A 26,123-nucleotide genomic window follows, 5' to 3' on the forward strand; every position below is an offset into this window, starting at 1 on the left:
AGACGTCTTGGGTTTGAATCTTGCCTAAAGTAATGCATTGGGAGGCTTTACTAAGGCACCCCATTTCACCATATCCAAGCCTCTTACAAAACAGATTTCTGCCCTTGCAGGCCGTACCGTCTCGGTGCCAAGGTTGAAAATAAATCAGAATCTACCTTAGGGTTGGTGTCGGCAAGACAGCAAGACCAGGCAGTTAATCAGAAAGGATTTGCAGCGGGGGGGGGGGGGAAGTGGAATTTGAAGGCTGGAATTGAAAAGATGCTGAAGAGCAGAAGAGTGGGCTTATTTTGAGAGGCAGATCCGGGCAATCAATCACAGCAAGGGAGAATGTGCAGAATCGAAAAGAGCAGGATTGGGAGGGGGGCACCTCACTGGCAGTGAAAATACGACGGCTCCAGGAAGGATCCATAGCTGCTGCTCCTGTGCCTCATGTTTTTTATGAACATTTAAAATGGACATGCAAGCCAGTGTTGCAATCCAACGCGCCTCTGAGCCAAAAAGCTGGTTAACTTTTCTCCAACAAAATATTTGTATGCGCAGCTGAGCTGCGCAAAGAAGTCTGTGAAAGTTCCTAGCTTTGAAAATACTGTATATCTATATCATCTATAGATCAGCCTTTCTCAACCTCTGGACCTCAGAGGAACCCTTGAAGTATTTTTCAGGCCTCGGGGACCCCCTGCGCATTCAGGCTCAAACACAGACGTTGCAAAATTATTCGTTTCATGCGTAGGCGTCTGTTTGCATTAACAGTGTTCTTAAACTGAAAATACAGAATGAAACTTGCCTTTTTAATGTGAAGTTGCCCGAATTTGAGATAATTTTTTAATAAAGCGGGATCTCCCAGGGAATCCCTAGGGACCTCTCGCGGAACCCTGGTTGAGGAATCCTGATCTCGACAGATATATATTTTTACTGCCTTGCTTAGAGCCATGGCTGAATTTTAAACAGAAATCGTGTGTCAGGTTTATTCCATAGGACTAACACTTTTAAAAAAAAATTAACGGGGGAGAGCCGCTAAGCCAATCGCACTGATGTCGTTGAAGGTTGGGAAGAGCAAAGAAGAGCTATCGATTTTCCTTCCCCACATCAGTGTTGTTTTCCTTCCTTTCCTACCTATGTTATTTTATTGCATCAGACAAATGCTTCAAATACGTCACTGCGCCACATTCTGTTTTCCAGATAAGCCTCCCTTTCCTTGCCCTTCCTTCTCTTGGGTCTAAATCCCTCTCATGCTTTGCAAAACACTCGCAAAAGCCTAGAACAAGGAGGCAGAGGGCTCAAAGCTGTAAAATCTACCAGTCCGGTTGTTTTTGCTAAAAAAAAAGCACCCAAAGAGAGGGGTTTATTGAATTTTGTCGAGCGAGAGGCGGCATCTTCCTGCCGCTCGGAAATTGGAGAGGCGAGGGGGCTTCCAGCCGTCAATTCCTCTTCCGGCTCTTGCTGACCATCTTGGCTGGCACAGGGACGGGCGTGGCCATTTGGTAGTGAGTGGAGGAAATCTTGTGAATGTAGTAAAGGGCAACCATGGAGAAGATTAAGCTGTAGGGAAAGAGTGGCAAAGTATCCGGATTAGGTTTACGATCTGCATCCTCACACGCCAACTGCCATTTTAACGTTTAAGGGATTTACTGCTGTATCAGCTTCTGAGGATAAAAGTCCATTTTATCAAGAGAAGGCAAGGATGGATAGACAGACAGATGATATCTTCCGTCCTCCCTCCCCTTCTCTTCCTTCTGCTTTCCTCCCTCCCTCCCTCCCGTTTGCCTTCCTTCCTTCGCTTGTCTGTCTTTCTCTTCCCTCCCTCCCCTTCCTTTCGCTTTCCTTCCTCTGCTTTCCTCCCTTTCTCCCTCTGCTTGCCTTCCTTCCTTCCTTCGCTTGTCTGTCTTTCTCTTCCCTCCCTCCCCTTTTTCCTTCCTTCCTTTCTTCCTCTGCTTTCCTCCCTCCCTCTGCTTGTCTTCCTTCCTTCCTTTCCTTCCTTCCTTCCTCTGCTTGTCTGTCCGTCTTTCTCTTCCCTCCCTCCCTCCCTCCCTTTTCTCTCTCTCCATCTCTTTCCTTCCTTCCCTCCCTCCTTCCCAGCAAGGCCTTTCAAAGCGTGAAAAAGCAATCTAGGATTTTTTGCTTACATCCCTGTGGGGTTGTTTTTAAACTTTTATTGCCTTAGATGCAGGCCCGTTTCTCACTTTGTTCCCACCCACCCTCCGCCACTCTTTTAGGCTTAAGGTACACAGTCATCGGTACAGCTGCGGTGATGCTGTTCAGCAGCCCTTCAGAAACCCTCGAAACTTCTTAGACATGCTGGAATTTGGACCACCCCCAAACTGGAATTGTTCTGAGGTGAGCGTTTGTCTTTGGATTAAACGCCTCTCTCTCTCTCCCCCTGCACCCCACCGCACCCAGCCCACCTCAGCCCTTACCAAGTGGTGACACAGACTCGATGAATCAGCCCTGATGCAAAAAGGGCCAACAGGAGGCAGGAAATAACTGCAGATGGAGGAAAAAAAGACAGGCAGAAGGTCAGGATGAACTGTCCATGGACCAGCTCCCAACCCCACCCCACTTCTCCAGTTGACTCACTTTCAGGAAAGACCTTTGCTTGGAACCCTCTGCCGAAAATCAGGTTTTCGAGGTTGTTGAAGGCCTTGAATGGGCCTGTGGTCAAGGATAACACCCCCTGAAATGCTTGACCTATTTTGCGACCTTCCGGTCTGCACCAAACAGCCGCCTCCATTGCTCCACTCAAGATTTTCAGTGGGGCCTGTTTAATACCTCTATCAGTGCTAGTAAGACAGTCATCCTTTCCCCCCAAACGGGGTTTTTAGGCATCCAGGAGTTTGCCAGATAGGATTAGCAAATGCCGGGAAACCTGCTAGCTTAGTTTATTTGCTTTATTTGGGAAATTTATGTAGCCACCCATCTTAAGTTCGTAACTCTGGGCAGCTAGCAACCACTTTACAAAAACCGTGTTAAAAAACAACAACCCATAACTGAACAAAGATAGAATTTAAAATAATCCTAGTAGGTAAAGGTAAAGGTTTCCCTTGACATTAAGTCCAGTCGTGTTCGACTCTAGGGGGCGGTGCTCATCTCCGTTTCAAAGCCAAAGAGCCAACGTTTGTCCGAAGACACTTCCTCCGTGGTCATGTGGCCGGCGTGACTACACGGAACGCCGTTACCTGCCCGCTGAAGCAGTACCTATTAATCGACTCACATTGGCATGTTTTCGAACTGCTAGGTTGGCAGGAGCTGGGACCAGCAACGGGAGCTCACCCCGTCACGCGGCTTCGAACCGCCGACCTTCCGATCGGCAAGCTCAGCAGCTCAGCGGTTTAACCCGCAGTGTCACCGCGTCCCATGAAAAAATAAATAAATAAATAATCCTACACCTGCCAAAATTTGAGGTGCCACAATGGAAATATGCATATATTGGACCCATCAAACAGGCATCCTAAATTGTAGTAATTTGAGATCTCTGAGGTGATAATCCCCTCTCCTCCCCACAGCAGACTTCATCTTTTTTGACTGTGTACCCTTACCAGGCTAAATCAACCATTCCCCCAGAAATATATTTATTTATTTATAAATGACATACAGGTAGTCCTTACTTAACAACCACAATTGGGACTGGAATTTTGGTTGCTAGGTGAAGCAGTCATTAAGTGAATCCGACCTGATTTTACAACCTTTCTGTGGTGGTCTTTAAGTAAAACACATGGTCATTAAGTGAATCACGTGGTTCCCCATTGATTTTGCTTGCCAGAAGCCGGCTGAAAATGTAGAAAATGGTGATCGCATGACCACGGGACACTGTGACGTTCATAAATGCGAACCAGTCGCCAACTGCCCAAATGGTGATCATGTGACCACAGTTGTAAGTGTGAGGACTGGTCAGTCAGAAGTTGTTTTTGCCAGCACCGTCGTAAGTCCAAACTGTCACTAAACAAATGGTTGTTAAGTGAGGACTACCTGTACAATCTGCATGTTGTAAAAACTTCTCCAGATAAAAATTTAGAAAGGGGAGATCACAATCTATCAATCGATGTGAACAGATGATGCAGTGTTTTCTTCCTGCAGCCCACCCCGCCCCCCCAGCCGAAAGGATACGGTTAAGGAAAAAATGAACAGGGCAGAGCCCAGGAGGCCGCCCTGGATGGTGAGCCATTCGCTGGAGGCCAGTTGGCGGCTGTACATCTGCATCCCCGTGAAGAGCAGGAGGGAGAGGAGGGAGGAAAGGACCAGCGATATGCCTGTGCTGACAGCTAGGAAGACAGGAAGAGACGGTCACGTCATGGCCGGCAGGAAGATTCGGTCACCGCTGCTGGGAAGCCAAGGTGGGACAGACCGGGGAGCGGGGGGACTGCTCCGTGCAGCCCAGCACGCTAAGCCACGCTTTGCCTTCCTCTTGGAGTGGCCTGGGGGGATCTCCGGCCGATGGCGGTTTGTTCGAGGAAATGAATCCTTGTTTATTCCACCTTTGAAGCCTGCTGCAGAAAGAGGGGGGATCCCACCTCCTGGCGTCATGCCGCTGTCATGCGGCTTTGCACGAGCGCCCAGGGAGGTGGGGCTCCGGGAAAGCCGATGAGCAGGCTCCGGACGGGGGCCCTCCTTGCTTCTCCCCTTCTGCCCGTTGTCCAAGCTGCCATGGTGGGCGGGGCCGAGGGGGGAGCAAAACCCGCGTTAGCAACGTCGGTCATTAAATTAGGTTCGTTCGCCATTCTCACCCAGAGGAGAGGCTGAAATATACAGTGTAAAACTCGCAAAACACTAACAAGGTATATTTAAATCTTAAATCTTCCAGTCTCATGTGAGCCACAGTGCCCCTCTGCCCACAATGCCCCTCTACCCATAATTCCCCTCTGCCCACAATGCCCCTCTACCCATAATTCCCCTCTGCCCACAGTGCCCCTCTACCCCTAATTCCCCTCTGCCCACAGTGCCCCTCTACCCCTAATTCCCCTCTGCCCACAGTGCCCCTCTGCCCACAGTGCCCTTCTACCCCTAATTCCCCTCTGCCCACAGTGCCCTTCTACCCATAATTCCCTCTGCCCACAGTGCCCCTCTACCCATAATTCCCCTCTGCCCACAGTGCCCTTCTACCCCTAATTCCCCTCTACCCCTAATTCCCCTCTGCCCACAGTGCCCCTCTACCCCTAATTCCCCTCTGCCCACAGTGCCCTTCTACCCATAATTCCCTCTGCCCACAGTGGCCCTCTACCCATAATTCCCCTCTGCCCACAGTGCCCTTCTACCCCTAATTCCCCTCTACCCCTAATTCCCCTCTGCCCACAGTGCCCCTCTACCCCTAATTCCCCTCTACCCCTAATTCCCCTCTGCCCACAGTGCCCCTCTACCCCTAATTCCCCTCTGCCCACAGTGCCCTTCTACCCATAATTCCCCTCTGCCCACAGTGCCCTTCTACCCATAATTCCCTCTGCCCACAGTGCCCCTCTACCCCTAATTCCCCTTGAGTATGAGAGCAAAAGCAATGGCACAACTAGCTGTGCATGCCCACGGAAGCTGTGCTTTGTGGGAATGATGGAGGTTCTAGTCCCACACCTCTAGAAGGCACCAAGTTGGGGGATTCTGGGTAATGACATGGCGAGGTGCCCCCTCCCACCTTCGCCTTGCCTTACCCACAGCACCGCATGACCCAGGATGCACTTGGCTGACAACGGGGGACCCGGCGCCCACCTCTCCCTTCCCAGAGCACCACGTTACCCATAATGCACCGCGCGACGCCCCCGCTCCGTCCGCCGAACAAACAAATCCCTCGGTTTGAACCAGAGCGTCTGTCTGCCTTGCGCATGCGCCGCTGAGCCGCTTCCCCCTCCACCACGCCGGAGCCCCTCGCGCACGCGCGGGACTGCCCCGGGCGCTGAGCTGAGACGTGTAATTTTCCTTCCGCGCCTGCGTGCCAGAGGCCCGAGAGGCAGGTGCATTGGCGCATGCGCAGTGGTCGACCCCGCCCCCGGGGCGCAAAACGCCTCGTAGGCAGGCTCCGTTCGTTTCCGCCGGCTCGCCGCTAGGGGGCGCGCAGGCGCACACTTCTCTCCGCCCCCCCCCCCGCGTGGCGTTGAACAAAGCGGCGGACGAAACGTAGCCGCGGGTTCGGGACTCGCCCCCTCGCTTTTGCAAAGCGGGGTGGGGGGGAATAATAAAAAGTAATTTTATGCAGGTCGCCTCTGCAAGTCCCTTTGGAAGCTCGCTTTCAAGCACTGCGTGCAGAGGCGGAAAGGCGCTCTGCGTAGGCTCAGAGGCGGCCTCTCCACCAGGGCTCTGCGTGCCCCGCTGGGGAAGAAAGCCTCTGACCTTGCGCAGACGGCTTTCGGGGCTCACCCTGATGCAGAGCGCCGCTTTCGGCGGCCACACCCTGAAGCTGCCCACGATCCCGTCTGAACTTGGAAGTTCTTCGGGGCAGGGACTTCCCACCCGCTCCTCCGCTTCCCGGAACCCTCCCGTGCATCGGCCACCGAGGCAAGAGTGCCAGCGATGCCCCCATCGCTAAGGTGGAAGGGGGGGGGAGCCTCGGTTGGGTTGAGCTTCCCCTGAGCATGCGCACTGACTCTTCCTCCCCCCACCCCCCCACGGCTCAGCCCCGGCTGCAATAGACCGAGGCGTTCGCCGCCGCCGCTGCAGGCGCGGCTCGGGGCCGCCCGGAGCATCCGCGCCCCGCTTTCCCGGGAGACATGGCCGAGGGCGACGACCTCCACTCCTTCACCTCCATCATGGACGCCCTCGTCCGGATCAGCGTGAGAACCGGGTTGGGGGCGGGCAGCAAGCGGGGGGGGCGTTGCACAGAAAACGGGGCGCGCCGTTTTAGCGGGTGCAGCCGAGCAGAACGAGGACGCCTCTTTCCTTCCCTCCCTCCGTGCAATATATGGCGGGGGGGTTGGAGTGGGAGGGTGGGGGGCTTCGAGGTGCCTGGGCGGCGGGGGGCGCCGCGAACAAGCCGGGGGCTGCTATTGTCTCCGCGCGCGGGGAAGGTCGCGTTTCGCCGTCGTGGGAAATTCGGAAGCGCGGGCGACGCTTGTTCCCCCCCCCCCCCAAAAAAAGCTTGGAATCCTCCCCCCAAGGTGCGGGTTGGCCTCGTTCCCCCAACTGTTGGCAACCTGCCTTGTGTCGCTCCTGATTCCCCCCCCCCCTCCACTTTCCCTGGGCGCCTTTCTTCTCCCTCCGGGGCAAAGCGAGGATGCTGCGAGCATCCGAGCACAGCCGCCGTCGCCATGGCAACCTCCTCCTCCCGCCTGCTTCCCAGGCTGTGGTCCAGCCTCGGCTCTTCCCCCCCCCCTCCGCTTTGTCCCTTTTCGCCTGTGTGCGCCAGGGAGGGAAATGGCACCCAGGCAGAGGGCGGGCAAGGTGAGACCCTTGTCCCCCCTGCCCACCCCAAAGGGGAGGCCTATGTTTCCCAGCTTGGCTTTGGAAGATGGGCCACGGAGTGGGGCGGAGCTTGGCCCATCCCATTTCGTGTTGTGAGGATTGAGTTTGCGGCAAGATGCTTCCATTTCCTGCTTGAGGCTTGGAATCCCTTGCGTAGGGTGGCAGGGGTGTGCATGGGGGTGGGTGAGGGGGGAAGGCTAGTGTGGCCAGAGATGCGCTGAGCATGGGGCGCTCCCAGAGGGAGGGCAGGAAACCCATGAATGCCCTTGAATGGTTCGCAGCAGAGAGACTGGGCAAGCTGCCAAGCTGCTGGGGGAGAGGATATCTTTCCATGCCCAGTGGTGGAGAAAAATTGGCCGTCCTACAGACTGGGGCCAGAGGGCATACCTAGATAGAGAGAGGCCTCCTGTCTGCCCTTGATCCTAGACAGAGCAGAAATGGGCATAAGGAGAAAGTCATTTTTAGACCTTTGGGGAAAATCTTTTCCGCCCCCCAGAGTGCCCAGGTTCATATCCACGCTGAGATCCGTGGTCTTCACAGATAGACTGCCCCTGGACAGGGATGTTCTCCTAGGGCTGCCCAGCCGAGTGATGGCCCACCAGGTTTTTCCATGATGACGAAGAGAGAGAAAAAATGTTCCCCTTTCGGATTGATTGGACGAATTCCAAAGAGTCTCTGAAATGCTCCCTTGAACTGTAGGACAGCTCAGTGTTATTTTTAGCAAGCCAGGATGGAGTCATGGTTACAACGCTTGGCATGATTTGGGAGATCTGGGTTCCACTTTCAGCAAAAGCCTGAGAGGCTTCTAGATAATTTGGACTGCCAGTCCCATCATCCTTCGCAGCTGATCCTTAGCAACCTTCCGCCATTTACAAACATCCCTAGCAGCCCAGCAGCTCTTGCGGAAGGGGCATCGTGCCAAAACCGAGCGTTTTTTGCAGAAGGTGCATTTTTTTTCCTAACCTTTCTTCCCCCTCCTTTTCTTTTTTTTGCAGACCAGCATGAAGAATATGGAAAGAGAATTGCTGTGTCCGCTCTGCAAGGAAATGTACAAACAGCCTTTGGTTTTGCCTTGCATGCACAACGTCTGTCACCTCTGTGCCACCGAACTCCTGCTGCAGCAGGGATATATCTGCCCGGACCCCACTTCCGAGCCAACGTCCCCGGCTTCCACGCCAGCCACGCGCAGCCCCCGCCTGGGGCGCCGGGTGGTGCCAAAACCAGAGCGCCTGGACAGACTTCTCAAATCAGGTACATTTTTGGGAAGGGTGACTGGATCTTTGGGGATATAAAGGGATGGAGTCTGCAGCAGGATCTTGGGGAATCTCGGCCCTCCTGATGCTGCTGAACTACAGCTCCCAGCAGCCCTCACGCTGCTGAGGCATGCTGGGAAATGTAGTTCAGCAGCATTAGAAAGGCTGCAGGCTCCCTTTCCCTGGCATGGACAAGGGCTGCCTAAAGAGGGGGCAAGAAAATATTGTGGGCTTTGTTGTATTTGGAAGACTCGAAGGGCCGAGTTGGGGACAGATTATCCTGGAGATGGTCTACCTGCGTGGTTGCTGAGAGCTGGCACCCAACTTGAAGGCACATAATCCAAAGTTGCGCAGGAATTCAGAACCAGCAAGGAAGGGCAGAGCTCTGGAGAGAGAAGATCCCTGAACGGACTTTCCGCTTGGGTATTTAAAGATAGGCTGCTCCTGCCCGTGGCAGTTCTCTTTTTTCACCTTTGTCAAGCTCAGTCAATCTCCTACCCAACATTAAGAACGAATTTGTCCTCTGCAATGACGTCCCCGCCACCTTCTGTCCCACCCAGGTTTCGGCACGTATCCCGGGCGGAAACGAGGCGGCATCTTGCACCCCCAGAGCATGCTCTTCCCGTGCCCATTGTGCCAGCGAGACGTGGACCTGGGCGAGCGTGGTTTGGGCAGCCTCTTCCGCAACCTGACATTGGAGCGTGTGGTTGAGCGTTACCGCCACACCATCAACGTCAGCGCTGCCATCGTGTGCCAGTTCTGCAAGCCGCCACAGCTGGAAGCCACCAAGGGCTGCACCGAGTGCCGATCCAGTTTTTGCAATGAGTGCTTCAAACTCTACCACCCGTGGGGCACCCAGAAGGCGCAGCACGAGCCCACGCCTCCTACGCTGACTTTCCGGCCCAAGGTAGGGCTTCTCTCTCACCTCAAAATGTGCCCTAAAATCCTTTCACTGAAGACAACATCTATGTGTTTATTTGTTAGATTTATATCCTGCTTTTCACTCAGGAACTCAAGGCACGATATACAGGTTGTCCTCGTTTAGCGACCACAGTTGGGACCAGCAACTTGGTTGTTAAGCGAAGTGGTCGCTAAGTGAAACCGCAACTGCTTATGCTCTCACTTCAGCTTTCTTTGGCTTTGCGGACCCGCGAAGGTTGTAAACGCGAGGATTGGTCGCAGAGTTACTTCTTCATCCCAATCGTAACTGCGAATGGTCGCTGTACGAGGTGGTTGCTGAAAGAGGACTTCCTGTATAGCATTCCCGCTTCCTATTTTTCCTATTCTTTGCACATTTGGTGGGTCCATCCTGGCTGCAAGGGTTCGGTTGTCTCCTTTGCAGGGTCTGATGTGCCCCGAACACCGAGAAGAAGTGACTCACTATTGCAAAACCTGCCAGCGTTTGGTGTGCCAGTTATGTCGTGTTCGTCGCACACACACAAGTCATAAAATCACGCCTGTGCTCAGCGCCTACCAGGCTCTCAAGGTGAGACTTTTGAAGAACCTTGTCCGTTTCCATCTTTTCCTTGAAGTTGGTTGGCCGCAAAGTAGAAGCACAACGTTAAAAAAAAAAACCACCGTCTTATATTGATGTCTTCTGGCAAGGAAAGCTGCCCAGGGTGTTGGGAAATTCATCCCGGATTCAGGATGGTCTGCGGGACCCGGGGTGGGTAATGGGGTCAAGTCTCCTGTTTTTCCATGCAACGAAACTGAAGTAGGAGATTTTTAACTCTTAAAAAGTCCTCTGTTGTTAAAAGAGCCATACTCCCAATCTTTGCTAGAGTCGTTGGCTTGGCCACGAGGTACTATAACCCTTTGCAAAACGAGCCTTTATTGAGGAGCGTTTGGAGACGGTTTTTAATCCTCGAGAAGAACGGAGGCCAAGAGACCCTGGGTCGCGACCCTCCGCCCAGTCGCTTCACCCTTTACCCTTTTTTCTTTCGCGCCCGCAGGAAAAGCTGACCAAAAGCCTTGCTTACATCCTGAGCCATCAAGACACAGTGCAGGCACAAATCAACGAGCTGGAAGAGGCTCTTCGGCTGACAGAGGTAGCATTATTTTCTTTGTTATCCTCGGGGGGTTGAAGCCAGTCCCAACAATGAGAAAGATTTGGGGTACGAAATTGGTACCCCCTCTGTTTCTGTGTGGTCTTTTTTAAAATCTGTTCAACCGTGTCCGATTCTCGGCGACTGTCTGGACAAGTCCCTGCGGTTTTCTTGGCAAGGTTTTTCGGAAGTGGTTTGCCGTTGCCTCCTTCCTAGGGCTGAGAGAGAGTGGCTGGCCCAAGGTCCCCTGGCTGGCTTCTTGCCTAAGGCGGGACTAGAACTCACAGCCTCCCGGTTTCTTGACCATGACACCAAACTGGCTCTGTGTGATAACAGGCTGTAATTCAGAAGAACCCAGAGGCTGAATGAATTTGTTCAGAGAGGGATACAACCTTTAACGGGCAAAATATCCGAGCGGAGGAGGGGACGAGGTCCTTGATTATGGCCCCTGTTCTGCCAACGGTTGGCAATTTCCCCGCAGGTGAATGGCACCCAGGCCAAGGAAGAGGTGGCTCGGCTGATGAACAGTTTGAGCGCCCTTCTGGAAGAGAAGCGAGTGGCTTTGCTTGGCGTGATCGAGGATGGCCGCCAAGACCGGGTCGCCAAATTACAAGCCCAACTGCAGGAGCATCGGGCCATGATGGAGAACTCGGGCATGGTGGGGTACTCGCAGGAAGTCTTGAAGGAAACCGACCAGCCTTGCTTCGTCCAGGCCGCCAAACAGCTTCATCACAGGTGCATTCTGCGCGGTGCGGTGGTCTTAAAAAAAAAAAAAATATATATATATATATATATATATATATATATATATGAAAATTAGAAATCTGTTGAAAGGGGAACCGGAGGGAAAAACAAATGAAGCCATAGCTGTGGATGCTTCTGCCCTAGGACCAGCTTCTGATCTAGCAGCAACATTTTTTAAGAAAAGGATTTTTCTCTGGTTGTAAGCAATCGTGGTTTAGATGGTGTCCGTTTAATCGCTGGTTTGTTGACGGTTGGGGACCCTTTTTTTTATCCAGAGGACTGGTGGCCAGGAGCAAGAGGTCTCCCAAAATGATTGACAGGTGCCAGTTTTAGGAAGATAAGTCGTTTTGTAACACAAAGGGAGCTCTGTTCTCCGGCGCACTCTCTAACACGCTTATATTTACACGCTTTGCGTCAACTTTTAAACCGGATTCCTGCAGCCCGTGCTTTTTGTGTGCTTTGGACTACAGCGCCCATAATGCATTGGGACTACAGCACCCATAATGCATTGGGACTACAGCTCCAGGCCACCCTCGGCGGGGGTTCTGGGAAACAGGTTTGGGAAGCGGCTGATTACCAAAGGTTGCTTTCGACGAAGCAGCGAAAACCTTGGGGTATAACCACTTGTTAATTAATGATTCTCTGCCAAGGACGTCATCGAGCCAAGCTATATTAGGGTCGATAACGAAAAGCATCGCACTTCGTAACGGGGCCCGATATCCACGGGTTTTATTACGGGCTGCGAGGGCTGTCAAAGGCTGTCGAGCCAGCAAACGTTCTGTCCATCTGTTCCCGCAAAGCCTTAATTGCGTTTTAATATAGCGCAACGAAAATATATGCGTATATCTGTTGCACTCAAGTGAGGGATGGGTATTGATCTATGTTCAGAGGCCCTTTTTTCTCCTATCTGATCTCTCTGCTCCCATCTTGACTGCCCCCCTCCCACTCCCCCCGCTGCCGGCAGGATCCTCAGGGCGACCGATTCGCTCCAGGCGTTCCGGCCAGCGGCCAGCGCCTCCTTCAACCATTTCCAGGTGGACGTGAGCCAAGAAGTGAAGCTACTTACGGACCTCACTTTTATTAAAGGTGCGTAAACAGCGGGCCTTGAGCGAAGGTAGATCCTCCTTTGGCAATGGCAGCTGCCATGATATTCGACCCTTTTTCCCCCCAGAAATGGCAGCTGCCACATCCAAAGGAAGCTTCTTAAAATCTTCCCTCGTCCTATTGCTGCAGCCCTCTTTCTCAAGTCACTACAGGTCGTCCTCGTTTAGTGACTGCCTCCTTTTGCGACCGTTCGCAGTGACAACGATGATGGGAAAGTCGCTTTGCGACCAGTCCTCGCATACATGACCTTCGCAGGTCCATAAAGCAAAGGAATGCTGAAGCCGGATCGTAAGCAGAGTCACGGTTTCACTTAGCAACCGCTTCACTTAAGGACTGAGTTGCCGGTCCCGATTATGGTCGCTAAATGTGGACAGCCTGTAAATGGCGGAAGCACCGGTTATGGCAGTATTGTTTTGGAGGGTGAGCCTGTTCCTCTTTGCACAGGGCTGTAGGTACCCATAGACAAACAGATCTTTATGCCTCAGAGCTTCCTGCAGCAGGAGTACCAACCTAAGCCTGTGTTGTGAGCCCCCCGGGGCACGTATTGTGTTGTTTTGTGTTGTGCGTGTGTTGTGTGACCTGTTGAAGAGCTGACGGAACGTGGAGCTTGGAGCGGTCGGCGTGGTGGTGAGTCCACCTTGGCTGGGTTGGGCTATCCATTGCACATCTCCCCTTTTTGCCCCGGCCATTCTCCCCACTACCCCCCACCCCTGGATGGGAGTGGGAGAGGCAGTTTTTGATTTTTGGCTTTCCCGCCACTCGTATCGTTTAATCCTCAGGGTCCCTTGGCCCCAGCCAGCTTGCACCTCCCCCCTGGCCCCTCCACGATCCACAGCCCACCTGAAATTCGAGGCACGGCGCCCGCACACCCCAAGGCCCAGTTCCACAGGGTGCTTGGCTGTTGACCCATCTGCTTTACCTCTCTCTGTTTATAGGCTGTGGCGGCTGCTGAGGCGTCATCGCAGTAAATTGAGGCAAGTCACATCCCACTCAGCTGATCCCGTCCCTCCCTGATCCTTTCCGAGCCTTCCCACTTCTCTTTCTTTTCCTCAACCCTGTTGACCATCTCTCTGTGTCTGATCCTGACTGTCCCACCGCATCCATCCTGCCCCCTACCCCACCCCATCCTCAGGCCTTGCTTTGGGACTTTCTGATCCAGAGCACCTTGGATTGAAGGTTTGCTAACGCCCTTGTGGAAATAAGCATTCTAGTTCTCATGGGGGCAGAAAGATCCATGGTGTTGGCTGCACCTCTGGTGGAGAGAAGGAAGGCATGTTAATAGGGTTTTATGCGGGAGGCTGGTGAACAGCTCAGGAGATCTTCTGGATAATGGGAATCACGATCTGTCACAGAAAGAAGGCAACTCTAGATTTGTTAGAGACAGACGGAATGGAGTATTGCAGAGAGGGCACCAGACTGATGGCCGGCACAAAAAGACCCTCCGCCTTCCTTGCTGCAGCATCCTGTTGCCAAGCCTTTAATGTTGATGTCCTTTTAAGACTTATGACTGCTTTCCCCAACTTGATGCTTTCCATAAATGTAGGCCAGCAGTACCCATTATCCTCTCAGCCAGCATGACCATGCTAGGGGTGCATTATGGGAACTGTAGTCCAATGGAACAGCTCATCCCCGTGTTTTGCATCACTTCCATACGGTGCTAGTCCCAAAGCACCAGTAAACACGTAAAGCTGAATATGTATATTGAAAGAGGCAGAAATGGGCAATTATTAATACAGGTAGTCCTCGTTTAGCAACCACAGTGGGGACTGAGTTCCACCGAGGGGGCGTTCCTGGGTCTTGCGGGCCTGCTGGGAATTTTGAGAGCGCACACTGCAAAACCTCTGCCGGGATCACTCACCAAACCCTGGTTACCGAGAAGGCAAACAAGCGAGCGTGTGCTGCTGTCGTGGGATGGCTCACCTCGCCTTACCTTTGTCTTCTCCTGGGCAGGCTTCCAGACAACACTCTGGCTGCGGTTGCCTGCCCCTTCAGCCCTGGATCGTCGGGAGGCCCCGAGACCCAGGCTTGGCTTTGCAGTCGGCTGCCTTCCCAAGTATTGATTTTTTTAATGGATTGGTTTTGGGACGAATTAATTTAGAACAAAACAACAGCAGAGGGAGCCAGGAGCCTGGCAGACACTGTGAACCCTGGGGACTTTGGCAAGGCCATCACATGTGTATCAGGCCCTTAGCTGCCGCCTGGACGAAACAATGTTGTTTCTGTTCCAAGCCAGATTCTCACAGAGTTTTCTTCAACAAGATTTATTGAAATGTTCCTGACACTCACGGGAACCACACTGGGACCGAGGCTTCTCTTGGTTAGCTTTCGATGGCATCCCAAATCAGCGTTCTCTCCACGCCCTTTCCTTTGTCTCCACGGTCTGTTCCCTCGTGCCATTCTTCTCTTGCCTTCCTCCGTCCTCCGTCTCTCTTCCCTTCTCCGCCTCTCTCCCCTTCCCCTGTCCTTCCCTGACTTGCGCTCAGTCTCTCTTTTGCCCCCCAGATTCTTCTCAGCAGCTTGCCTGTCCCCCGACTCTGTCCCTCTCCCTCTCCGACGTTCCTCCTGGGCCCGCGCCCGCCTCTTCTCTGCCTCCGGAACCTTGTACTGGTCGTCTGCAGTCAGTCCGGAAAGTGCTCAGCAGTGCTGCGCAGCTGCGGTCTGACGTCCCGCACCCTCCTCTCTTCCTCTCCTATTGCAGCCCCGGAGGCCCCTGTGATCGACACGCAGCGCACCTACACCTATGATCAGATCTTTCTCTGCTGGCGTCTGCCGCAGCATTCCCCGGCCGCCTGGCATTACACGGTGGAGTTCCGGCGGGCTGAGTCCAAGGGCAAGGCCCTCAAGCTGTGGCAGCGGCGGGAAGAAGTGCGAGGCACCAGCGCCATTGTGGAGTACCTGGATGCCGACGGCGTCTATGTGCTGCGCGTCCGAGGGTACAACAAGGCAGGGTTCGGAGAATACAGCGAGGAAATCTACTTGCGTACGCCTCCTGCACCTGGTAAAGCCTCCTCTTCTTTTCCTCTCTACCAGTCCAGTCCAAAAGTTAGGAACAGTCTTACAGCAGCTTTACTCAGCCTGTTGCTTGGACTTCAGTTCCCATCTCTTTCTGGCCACCAGGACTGAGTTTACACTGCAGTCTTTCCCATTTATGGTGTGGTGGTGAAGGTGTTGGACTTGAGGCAGGTTTAAGTCTCCCCTCAGTTGTGGAAGCTCCCTGGGGGCCTTTGGCTCAGTGGCTCGCTCGCTCTCTCTCTCTCTCTCTCACGCCAGCCTACCTCACATGGTTGTTGTGGAGAAAATGGGAGGAGGGAATGCTGCGTTGGATATTGATCAGATTCGGGAGGGCCGGTCCATTTAGTCACTTAACGAAGCCCTGGTTGGGTTTGCACAACACGTTTAACCAAGTTAGGTCAAAATCTAGGGGCTGCCATCACACAGGGTATATCGGGCCCTTGAGCAGCTGCCCAAACCAAACAGCGTTTCTGTTCCAAGCCAGATTGTCAGAGTTTTCTTCAACAAGATTTATTAAAATGATTTATTAAAAATTTATTATTTATTAAAGATTGGATTTTTTAAAATAAATACAAATTTATCTATGAAAAATTAGATGTATTAAAATTTAAAATTAATTCCCATTGAGAACCAATACATTAGAGCAGAGATTCCGATTCTAGTCCTAACAGGCTTGCTACGATCTGGCAAGGAAGTGGATCCCTTTACGGCTACCGGGAACGCTTACAGCTGTTGTTTACTTAGCAGTCCCCCGAATCCATCAGTCTGGTGGTCACCTCTTACAATATGCTACAATTGGTTAGCGTTTCCCTTAGTTTTGGGAAGCTCAGGTTCAGCTAGAAAATCAATCAAGTCTATAACCAGTTGTGTGTGTTCTGCAAACACAGCCCGTGTGAGGCTGGTATTGTCTTTCAGCTGTTGTTCCAGATGCTTGCCCTGTGCTTTGTCATTTCTAACTTGGAGGCCTCATATGGTTTAGGGTCTTTCTAATTCTCATGGCTCCCTACTCACCCTCGCCTGTTCTCATATGGTTTAGGGTCTTTCTAATTCTCATGGCTCCCTACTCACCCTCGCCTGTTCTCATATGGTTTAGGATCTTTCTAATTCTCATGGCTCCCTACTCACCCTCGCCTGTTCTCATATGGTTTAGGGTCTTTCTAATTCTCATGGCTCCCTACTCACCCTCGCCTGTTCTCATATGGTTTAGGGTCTTTCTAATTCTCATGGCTCCCTACTCACCCTCGCCTGTTCTCATATGGTTTAGGGTCTTTCTAATTCTCATGGCTCCCTACTCACCCTCGCCTGTTCTCATATGGTTTAGGGTCTTTCTAATTCTCATGGCTCCCTACTCACCCTCGCCTGTTCTCATATGGTTTAGGGTCTTTCTAATTCTCATGGCTCCCTACTCACCCTTGCCTGTTCTCATATGGTTTAGGGTCTTTCTAATTCTCATGGCTCCCTACTCACCCTCGCCTGTTCTCATACAGTTTAGGGTCTTTCTAATTCTCATGGCTCCCTACTCACCCTCGCCTGTTCTCATATGGTTTAGGATCTTTCTAATTCTCATGGCTCCCTACTCACCCTCGCCTGTTCTCATATGGTTTAGGGTCTTTCTAATTCTTTGTTCTTTCTTCTCCCTTCCCCTCCCCTCCTCTCTTCTCCCCTGCCCTTCCCTCTTCCCTCTTCCCCTCCCCTCTTCTGTCTTCTCCCCTCTTCTCCCCTTCCCCTTCCCTCTGAAAGTGCTGAACTTCTTTCTGGACAACCGGTGGGGGTTCAACCGAGAACGCCTGGCGATCAGCAAGGACCAGCGGGCAGTCCGCAGCGTGCCCGGCCTCCCCATGCTCTTTGCTGCCGAGCGCCTGATGACCAGCTGCCACCTTTCAGTCGACCTGGTGATTGGCGACGTGGCGGTCACCCAAGGACGCAGCTATTGGGCCTGTTGTGTGGACCCCAGCTCTTACCTGGTCAAGGTGGGCGTGGGGCTGGAGAGCAAGCTGCAGGAATGGTTCCAGGTGCCCCAAGATGTGGCGAGCCCCAGGTGAGCAAATGTTTGGAGGGCCAGGGAGGGAAATAAGGGCAGGGATTGTTCAGTCACACCTCTGGAGAAGGGGGAAGTCTAAAAGAGTGTTTTTCCAACTTGGCCACTTTAAGGCATGTGGACTTCAACACCCAGAATTCCCCAGCCAGCTTAAAGGTGCCAAGTTGGAGAGAGACTGATCTAGAAGGTGTAGGCTCGAGATATCACATCTTGGGTGAAGCAGTTGAAAATTCTTGGGTAGGTCCAACTTGGAAAGAGACGGGGCTGAAATCTGGGTCTCCATTTGCCAAGCGGGGGTTAAGGGAAGTCTGTCAAGGCAACGTGGCACCCCAAAGGCGAGAGACGGCTCCTTCCTCTAAACAGCATTTTAGCAATGCCATCTGCAGGCCCCCGTTGAAGTTTGGGGAGGGGATTGAACGTGGCCCGCACGTTCTCCTCCCCGGCTGTACAAGGCAGCGTCTTACATTGTCTTCAGTTCCACTGAAATTTCCGATTCATTCTGTTCGTTTTCCGCCGGCTCAGGTACGACCCGGACAGCGGGCACGACAGCGGCGCAGAAGACACCACCTTGGAATCGTCGCCGCCCTTCGCCTTCCTGACCATTGGCATGGGCAAAATCCTCCTGTCCCACGGGGTGTCGCTGACCTCCCGGGATCCTGGCAACGCCACCGTGCCGTTGCCCCCGCGGGTCGGCATCTGTCTTGACTACGAGCACAGCAAAGTGACGTTCTTCGACGCCGTCTCCTTCCGCAGCCTCTGGGAGTGCGGGGTGGACTGCTCGGGGCCCGTCTGCCCGGCCTTCTGCTTCATCGGTGGCGGTGCCCTGCACCTTCAGGAGCTGGTGGTCAATCGCCAGGAGCGGAAAGTCACCATCAGCGGATTCTCCAAGTTGGACTGAACTCGCCGTGGGCCGATTCTGAGCGTCTTTGGGGAGAGGATCAGCAAGCAGAGGGGGCCTTGCGGGCTGGGCAGGTTCAGAAGCGGGGGCCAAGGCAGCCTCCCCAGCCCCTGCCTGAAAAATAATGGAAAAATATCTCTGGGCATTGGGTGAATGAGGGGAGAGTCTCAGCCGTGAGACCGTTACAGGGCCAGTACATGTTGTCCTTCGCTGCCCACTGATGGATAGATGAACTTCCAACGGATAGATTCTTCAATTTTGATTGTGGGGGCACCCTCTTCCCAGCCAGCCCCCCCATAATAAATGACCATCCCAGCTATGGGGACTGAGAGCAGCTTCCCCCCAAAGCCGCCCCACGGAGGGGAATTTTTTAAAATACCTGACATCATTTCTTGTTTCTTTTCCCATCTTCCCCAACCCACCCCCTAAACTTCTGGGGGAATCCAGCTCCCCCCACCGTGGGGCAGGAACCTTAATCGGTTGAGAAAAGACAAAAAAAAAAAAAACCCAACACCTCGTTTGGAGCATGGCTGAGTTTGGAATGGCTTCTCATGCCTTCCCCCCTTTGTCTTTAAAAAGAAAAAAAATACTGTAAAATGCCACCTTGACTTTTTCTAGTTGTCCTCTGTCTGTTTCCCCGCAGGACAATCAGTCCCGCTGTACTTCTGCTGTAGTCATAATTTTGAATTAATCTTTTTTTTTTTTTAAGTCCCTTGTCACGCTCCTCAAGTTGCCCGCTCCTGCGAATCGCTCCGTGGCCTGTTTCCTAATTTCAGCCATTTCCAATTTCTCTTTGGCTCCCAAGTGGGGGCTCCCAAAATGTTTGTAGAGGAATTTATAGAGCGACTGGCAAAAAATAATCTCTTTGGGAAAGGTATGTACAAGTAGTCCTCGACTTACGACCACAATTGGGACTGGAACTTCCATTGCTAAGTGAGGAGGTTGTTAAGTGAGTCACACTTGATTTTGCCACCTATTTTGCCGCAGTCATTCAATAAGTCACTGCGGTCGTTGAGCGAATCCAGCTTCCCCCATTGACTTTGCTTGTTGGAAGCCAGCTGGGACGATTGCCAATGGCGATCATGTGACCCTGGTACGCTACAACCGTTGTAAGTGTGAGCCAGTTGCCAAGCACCTGAATTTTGATCATGTGACCGCAGGGACGCTCCAACAGTTGTAAGCTCAAGGAACGGTTGCAAGTCACTTTCTCCAGCACCATCATAACTTTGAATGGTTGCTAAACAAATGGTCGTAAGTTGAGGACTACCTGTAGTCCCCCAGAAACCAAGAGCAGGTGGGAAGATATCTCAGCAAATTGTTTCCACACAGGTTTAAATCTTGTAGCATAGATTTCTTGGCTCAACCAGGGCGCGAAATCCGTAACATGAACATGGAATCAAATTTCCCCCCCGTTGTTAAAATGACACTAGATTCTCCTTCCCTGAAGGGCTCCTCATAAAACTAAACAAGTCTTTGTTGTGTGTCACTTCTTAGTTTCTTCTGTGGCGAGGCTAGTTTTGCACCCTGAATTTCCATCCTCCCTCCAGCTGTAGTTCTGGATCCGTTTGATCTTCCGTCAAGACAAAGCTCCCCCCCCCAAAAAGGTGGCCTCTTTTCAAAACAAGGATTCCTGGGGTCGATCTATCATCTACTGCTGTTGCTCGCTGAAAAATGCCCAAGTCAGGTGGAACAGAAGATTGCCAACATCTTCCCCACTTGGAAGCCGCTTCCGATGGGATCCTTGCGTTCCCACTGGAAGTTAAGGCGCCGAAATACGATAAATTCTGTTTTGACACGGATCGACCCTCCGCAATTCCTGCACAGGCTGAATTGAGGCTCAAGAGGGTGCTTGTTAAACGCACAGGAGTGGCAATTTGATTGTGTTTTCCGAAAAGGCTTTTTCTGTAAGTATTGAAGTGTTTGTGAAGATACGGTGCCCGGAGAGTACATTTCCCCCCTCTCGACCCTGTTTTTATCAAACGCTCCTCCTCGGCCCTGGATTTTTTATCGCGGTTCGTCCCCATGCGGGACAAGAGCTATGCTGGATTGTTCACTGGTTGTCGCTGCAGAATTTCTGATAATTAAAAGCAGGATGGGGGGTGGATTCATGCCCGCAACGCCGGGGGCTTGGCAGAAATCGGCCAGTCCTGCCAATGATCTTTCTCAGACCCAGAGGCAGCTTTTTGCAAGGAAACTGGGCAAACCAGCATAGCCCAAGCACACTTCGTTCGGGCTGTGAGACGTGGCAAGAACCCGGGGCTGAACTCAAAGTTGTCTGCCAAGTTTGCTCTCGAGATAAAACCAGCAGCAGCGATTGCTTCAGATTAGGCTGAGGCTAGATTCCAGTCTGAAAACCCAGAAGAGCCTTCAGGATTGGTGGACTATTGCTCTATACCCCGTTTTTTAATTTGAATTAGGCCTCCCCCCTTGCCACCAAGTGCACAATGAGGACTACAATCTCCTTTTTCAGGAGAGAACCACACCGTCCGGTAGAGCTGGCTCACAATTCCGCGCAGTCCCTGAACTAGGTTTAAACTGGCCTAGGGACGGACAGAGGGTCCGATGGGGCGGACACCTTGCTATGTTCCCCCCTTCTTCCATTTCTTAGGCCATATTGTGAACTCAAAAAAAAAAAGTTTTAATTGTTCGCGTTGGTTTTGGGGTTTTTAAACTCTCGAACAGATGTGTAGTTCCAACCCGAGCCGGGAGAGGGCGCTGTGACCACACGATTCTAGAGAATAAATTTTTTTTTGTTTCCTCTAAGCAATTGAGTTTTGCTCTTAGCAAAAGTTTGGGGAAAGAATCTTGCCGTGGGATCATTAAGGCTCCTGTCTCTTTCATGTCTTACTTACAGCTGTTTCTAGCCATGCACAGCCATCAAAATCTATTGAGCAGCAACGAGGGACTTGTAGTCATTATCCGTCTAATGCTAGGCGTGTGCCTCCCTGGGTAAGGGTCTATTTGTAATATAAATTAGCACGGGACAATGTTCTTTGTTCAATAGCCCAAAACAGCTGGGTTTGGAGAGGGGAGGAACATGCCAGGGGCTGTTCAAATCTTGGGAATAAATAAATTCCCAGATGGGGACCATTCATTCATTCATTCATTCATTCATTCATTCATTCATTCATTCCTATAGCTCTTAGTTATACATTCCTGTCTTTCTGCGTCCCAGAATGAATGGTTCTGGGTGGGCAGATGCTGCACCGATGCCTTTTCTCACTCCAAAGTTGCATGCATACTTAATTTTAAAAAATGTTGTGCCTTCAAGTCAGTGTAAATTTGGATCGTGGGGTCCCTCCTAATGCACCCATATGCATTTTTCTCTCAGAAATAATAGAAGGAGAAAGAAGAGGAGGAATGAGGGGGAGGTGGTAGACTTGGAGGTGGCTGAATAGGACTTGGGCTTTTTAAAAAAAAAAAAAAATGGACTCAAACAGGCCGGCTTTCATTTTCATGCTTTGGAGCTGGTAACCAGCTAGTCAAGGAAACTGGTTCTAAGCCTGGCTCTCGCCATGTTGCCCTTCAACTGCAGCCCTGCAGGGTATGGAAAGAAATTTGATCTTACTTCCCAGCGTGTTATAAATAAGACCTTTGTTGACAGTAACACACACACACACAGACACCACCTTCCTATGCCTGCAGTTCAGGCTTTAAAACCAGGAGAGTCACCAGTGAATTTAATGCCAATTTAGCTGGGCTGCTGTTACGTTAAATCCTGTCTGGGAGCTGCTACTGATGCAAACGCCTTTTAAATGAATGGAGGAATGAAGAAATGAAGATGTCCAACCCGTTGGGGGTTGGGGAGGGGTGGTAGGTCACCTGTAAGCACGTTGGGCAGACTTCTTGCAGTTTTTGCACACACTGCAACAGATGTGAGCCCTGCAAGTGGTTTTTTTTTTAAATCTGGGTTTCGTGTGAGGTGTGAATGAGTGAACCTTGGTGCCAGTGGCTTCGCTTGATACAGCGATTGATTCTTTTCCTCTTTTTTCCCCCTGGATGTTTGAGGGTTTCCATTTTCTCTTTCCAGCCGCCTTCCCCAGCCATCCTGAAGGGAAGTTAGACAACAATCCCCATCATCCCCAGCGCATCTGGCCACTAGCCCAGCACGACCTGAGCAACCTGGAAATGTTTGTCTAGAGACTCAAACCCAGACATTCTTATCCTCTGTTCCCTGATCTAGGGATCAAACCTGAAAATTCCTGTCTTGGCCTAAGTTTCTAGTTCTCATGATCCTTAATCCATGCTGATTGGTAGCAAAGCGCATGCCAAATCAGTCAGTTCAAACGATTGACCCATGAGTTATACTCTGTCCACTTTTAGTTCTCGCACTAATAGCTAGGGTTAGGTCTGATCAGCAGCCGCAAGAGACATTTTCCTGCGTCAAGAGCGAATTTTGTCCTTCTGTCCCACACGCTTCATCTCAACCCCAGCGGCCGGTCAGACGCAGCATTTGCCGGACTCCAGTGGGTCCAATGGCACTCCCCCCCTTTTTGGGATGGCTGCAGGCCACCATCAACCTGCTCCTGTGCTTGGAGAGGCGTGCGGTCCTGGTTTTCATCCTGCATGAGGAAAGAAGGCCATGATTTTTGCAGGCCCATCTGGAGCGCCAACTCTCCACCCTTGGCTCTGTTTTCGCTCGGTCCTCTTAGATCGGCTGCCAGGCAAGACCGGGGCCAGATCGGCACCCACTCAGCGTGGGCTGCTGACCTAACCAACGTCAGTTGCCGGCCGAGGACAAAACGCCCCGTTGGCTTGATGACGAAGTTCCACCAAGCTCTTCAGCATTTTTTTTCTGCGGGAGCCTGAAATGGGCAGCGCCAGAACAGAGAGTGACCATTTCAGCCAAAGCAGGGGAGGTCTTGATCCTGCCAGCTGTCCTCATTCTGCCTGGATCCAGGCCTGCAGGGAACTTTCTTTATGGATGGCCTTTGGCTGAGTCTTGCAGCCGTGACATCCAGACATCAGTTGTGGGTTGGATTACAGGAAAAGCCGAGCTTTGCTACCAACCCATTGCTAAGCACCAGGGCTTTGCCAGAAAGGAAAAAAAAATAGAATTATGCATTGTCTACTTGTACACAAACACACACACACACTCCCTTTCTGTGGCCAGACTGTTCCCTAACACTGCCCCCAAAGAGGATGGTTTTGTTTTTCGGTTGCAAAACGAAACCAGAACTTTCCCACCCTTGGTTTCTGTTGCAGACAGCTTAAATCTTCTTTCCCACCCGTTGGCCCAACCCTGCATTGTTCTGTTTCTCCAAGGCTGGCTTGTAAGAAGAAAAGAAATCCATGAGCCTGGGAGGTGGGCTGTGGGCCAGAAAGCTTCCAGGGGCTGACCCAGTCTACCTTGGAGTGGTCGTGTTGCAGTAGGAAGCGCAAAGGGAGGGAGCATCCTGTTTTGCCCAAACCCAGAAGTGGCCTGCTGTGGCATTCTGGAGGGAGATCTTTCCCACCGGCCAACCTCCCTAGAAATTTGACATTCGTCGCTGGTCCCCCATTCCAACGCTAACCGGGTCTAGCCTGGCTTGGATTTTGGAGCTGAACCGGCATCCATTAAGTGAGTTTGGGCTGAGAGGAGCCCAGTCACAAAATTGCATTTTGTAAGAACAAAATAGGTACCCTGAAGCAGCGGGTCTGGCAGGAGGAGGAGGAGGGAGAGATGGAAAAGGAGGAGGAGGAGGAGAAGTTGGAGAAGGACAAGAAGGTGGACAAAGGTGGAGAAGGAGGAAGGAAAGGAGAAGAAGAAGATGGAGGAAGAGGCTGTGGAGAAGAGGTTGTTCAAGTGGCGTCATTTTGCAGAGAAACATTCTTTGCAAAGATGAGAAACGCCAAACCGAGCTCCTTTGGCATTCCTGACATTTCCACTGGCCAACGGGCACCAGGAGAATCTTTTCAACGTCCAGCTGCTACTGGGGGGGCGGGATGAAATCCCAGAAGCTTGGGGAGGGGAGGGCAGCGACCCACCAACCCCTCCCTTCATTGTGAGAGCCAGCGAACATGAAGAATGGGGATGCGGCCCACCAGACACACCCTGCCCAGCCACACTACTTGCCAACCATTCATCCCCAGTGACGCAAGACCCGTAAAGTCACTTCTTGCTCTTCTGAAGGAAACCCTTGCTGGGAGCGCCTCCTTAGGAAACCGAGGCACGTAGAAATCAACGCTGCTCTTAGGGCAGAGGGTGGAAATCCACTCCCTAGCCTTTCGGTCTGCTTCCTCGTCACTCCAACGAGGATAAACCAAGCTTAATTGGTGGCTTTGCGCTACGTGGTTCCACCAGCCCGGGTGGGGCGAAACTGGGAAGCGGGGGGCGGCCTGTTTGAGGATCGCTTCCAAACATGCCAGGCCTGGTTTCTGCCCAAATTCAGGGCGTGCGGGAAAGAGATCCTTCCCCATTTCCCCCCTAATATCTCCCCATCCTGCTTGGAGCCTTTGAATGCTCCAAATTCACTGGGTGGCCCTCATCCGCCTCCAGGAATTCTCCGGGCAGAAGGCTTCCTAACCCTATTTTAATTTATTTGCCATGCAACAGCTGGTCTGCTGCGCGGTCAATGCAGCTGGATGGTTGCATAGCTCCGGCGGTGGTACGGTGCGGCGTTCAGCAGGGGGCTGGGCTAAATGACCTCGACGGCCCCTCCTGGCTTTAACCCCTCCCGATCCTAGGCCTCGAGGGATTATTTACGCAAGTCCACCTTCTTTGCCTCGAGTTGCGCGAAACGAGGAAAACAAACCAGGTTTGTTTCTGTTTGCCGCTCGCCGCTCGCCGCTCACCGTGTCACCAGCACTTTCGGCTCGCCCGCAGCTGAAGCCAGGCCAGCCCTGTTTTCTCACCCCTCCAGCTCCCCGCCCTGCCATTCATCTTAGCCAATTCAAACATTTAATTTTGCTTCCTCATTTTTCTTGGCTGCCGTTGGGCCGGCAGGTGCTGGAAGCATCTGGTTCCACCATTTGGAGCAGGACGCAAACCTGCCTTGGTTTTGAAAGAGGGGCCCAGCTTCTCCCCGAAGGTGGGAACAGGAAGGGGAGCTAATTCTCCTTGGGAGAAGAAAATCCTGGGATTGAACAGCGGTCAGAGGCTGGGTATGGCTTGAAAGCCGATGTGTGACGCGACACATCAGGATGTGCGCCGTACGGGTTCAAAAGCGTGCGTTGGTGCAAGGAACCACCTTTGGAGAAGCAAGGCCCATTTATTGGATGCCGGACCTCCTTTTCCTCCTGTTATGAACTGACGCAGGCTTACTGGGGAAGTAGAAGGGGGGGAAACACTACAAAAAGGTCATTTTGGTGCCCGTGGACCACTTTTGTGCAGTGTTTTACTGCCCGTCAGTCCTGCATAACAACACTGTCCCTAGCTGAATTTCTTCCTGGTCTTTCAACACGGAAGCCTTGTTCGTGTTGATTATGGTCGATGTTGTGTGTGTGTGTTTTTTAAAAAAGAGTTGTTTTTAATAACTCTGTTGGCAAAGCAGGTTTGGGTTTTTTTCTCTCTCTCTGAACCCTTGCCAGCGCTCAGGAGCTGAATGTCCTGCCTGCAACGCAGTTCTAGGAAGCCTTATGGTAACCTTGATTGGAGTTGGTCTGCTCAAGGCAAAAGTTGTTTTTATTGGGATTTAAAGGTAGTCCTCAAGGCCATTCCGAATATTCACAGGTGC

At 52.1% G+C, this 26,123-nt stretch overlaps 2 protein-coding genes across 2 annotated transcripts; one reads left to right on the plus strand and one right to left on the minus strand.

Moving 5' to 3' along the window:
* Positions 1–1,319: 1,319 nt before the first annotated feature.
* KRTCAP2 (keratinocyte associated protein 2) lies at positions 1,320–5,833 on the minus strand. Its single transcript, XM_063316956.1, has 5 exons — positions 5,716–5,833; positions 4,102–4,256; positions 2,575–2,638; positions 2,415–2,481; positions 1,320–1,539 (listed from the first exon to the last, which is right to left on the minus strand). The coding sequence occupies exons 1-5, from the start codon at positions 5,801–5,803 to the stop codon at positions 1,419–1,421; spliced, it is 495 nt and encodes a 164-aa protein (XP_063173026.1). The 5' UTR covers positions 5,804–5,833; the 3' UTR covers positions 1,320–1,418.
* A 751-nt stretch (positions 5,834–6,584) lies between these two features.
* TRIM46 (tripartite motif containing 46) lies at positions 6,585–18,798 on the plus strand. The gene is made up of 10 exons (XM_063316905.1): positions 6,585–6,746; positions 8,370–8,625; positions 9,188–9,534; positions 9,970–10,113; positions 10,580–10,675; positions 11,154–11,407; positions 12,381–12,502; positions 15,219–15,518; positions 17,273–17,570; positions 18,093–18,798. The coding sequence occupies exons 1-10, from the start codon at positions 6,684–6,686 to the stop codon at positions 18,466–18,468; spliced, it is 2,256 nt and encodes a 751-aa protein (XP_063172975.1). The 5' UTR covers positions 6,585–6,683; the 3' UTR covers positions 18,469–18,798.
* Positions 18,799–26,123: the final 7,325 nt, after the last annotated feature.

This window comes from Candoia aspera, chromosome 17 (assembly GCF_035149785.1).
Source record: "Candoia aspera isolate rCanAsp1 chromosome 17, rCanAsp1.hap2, whole genome shotgun sequence".
Classification (NCBI taxonomy): Eukaryota; Metazoa; Chordata; class Lepidosauria; order Squamata; family Boidae; genus Candoia; species Candoia aspera.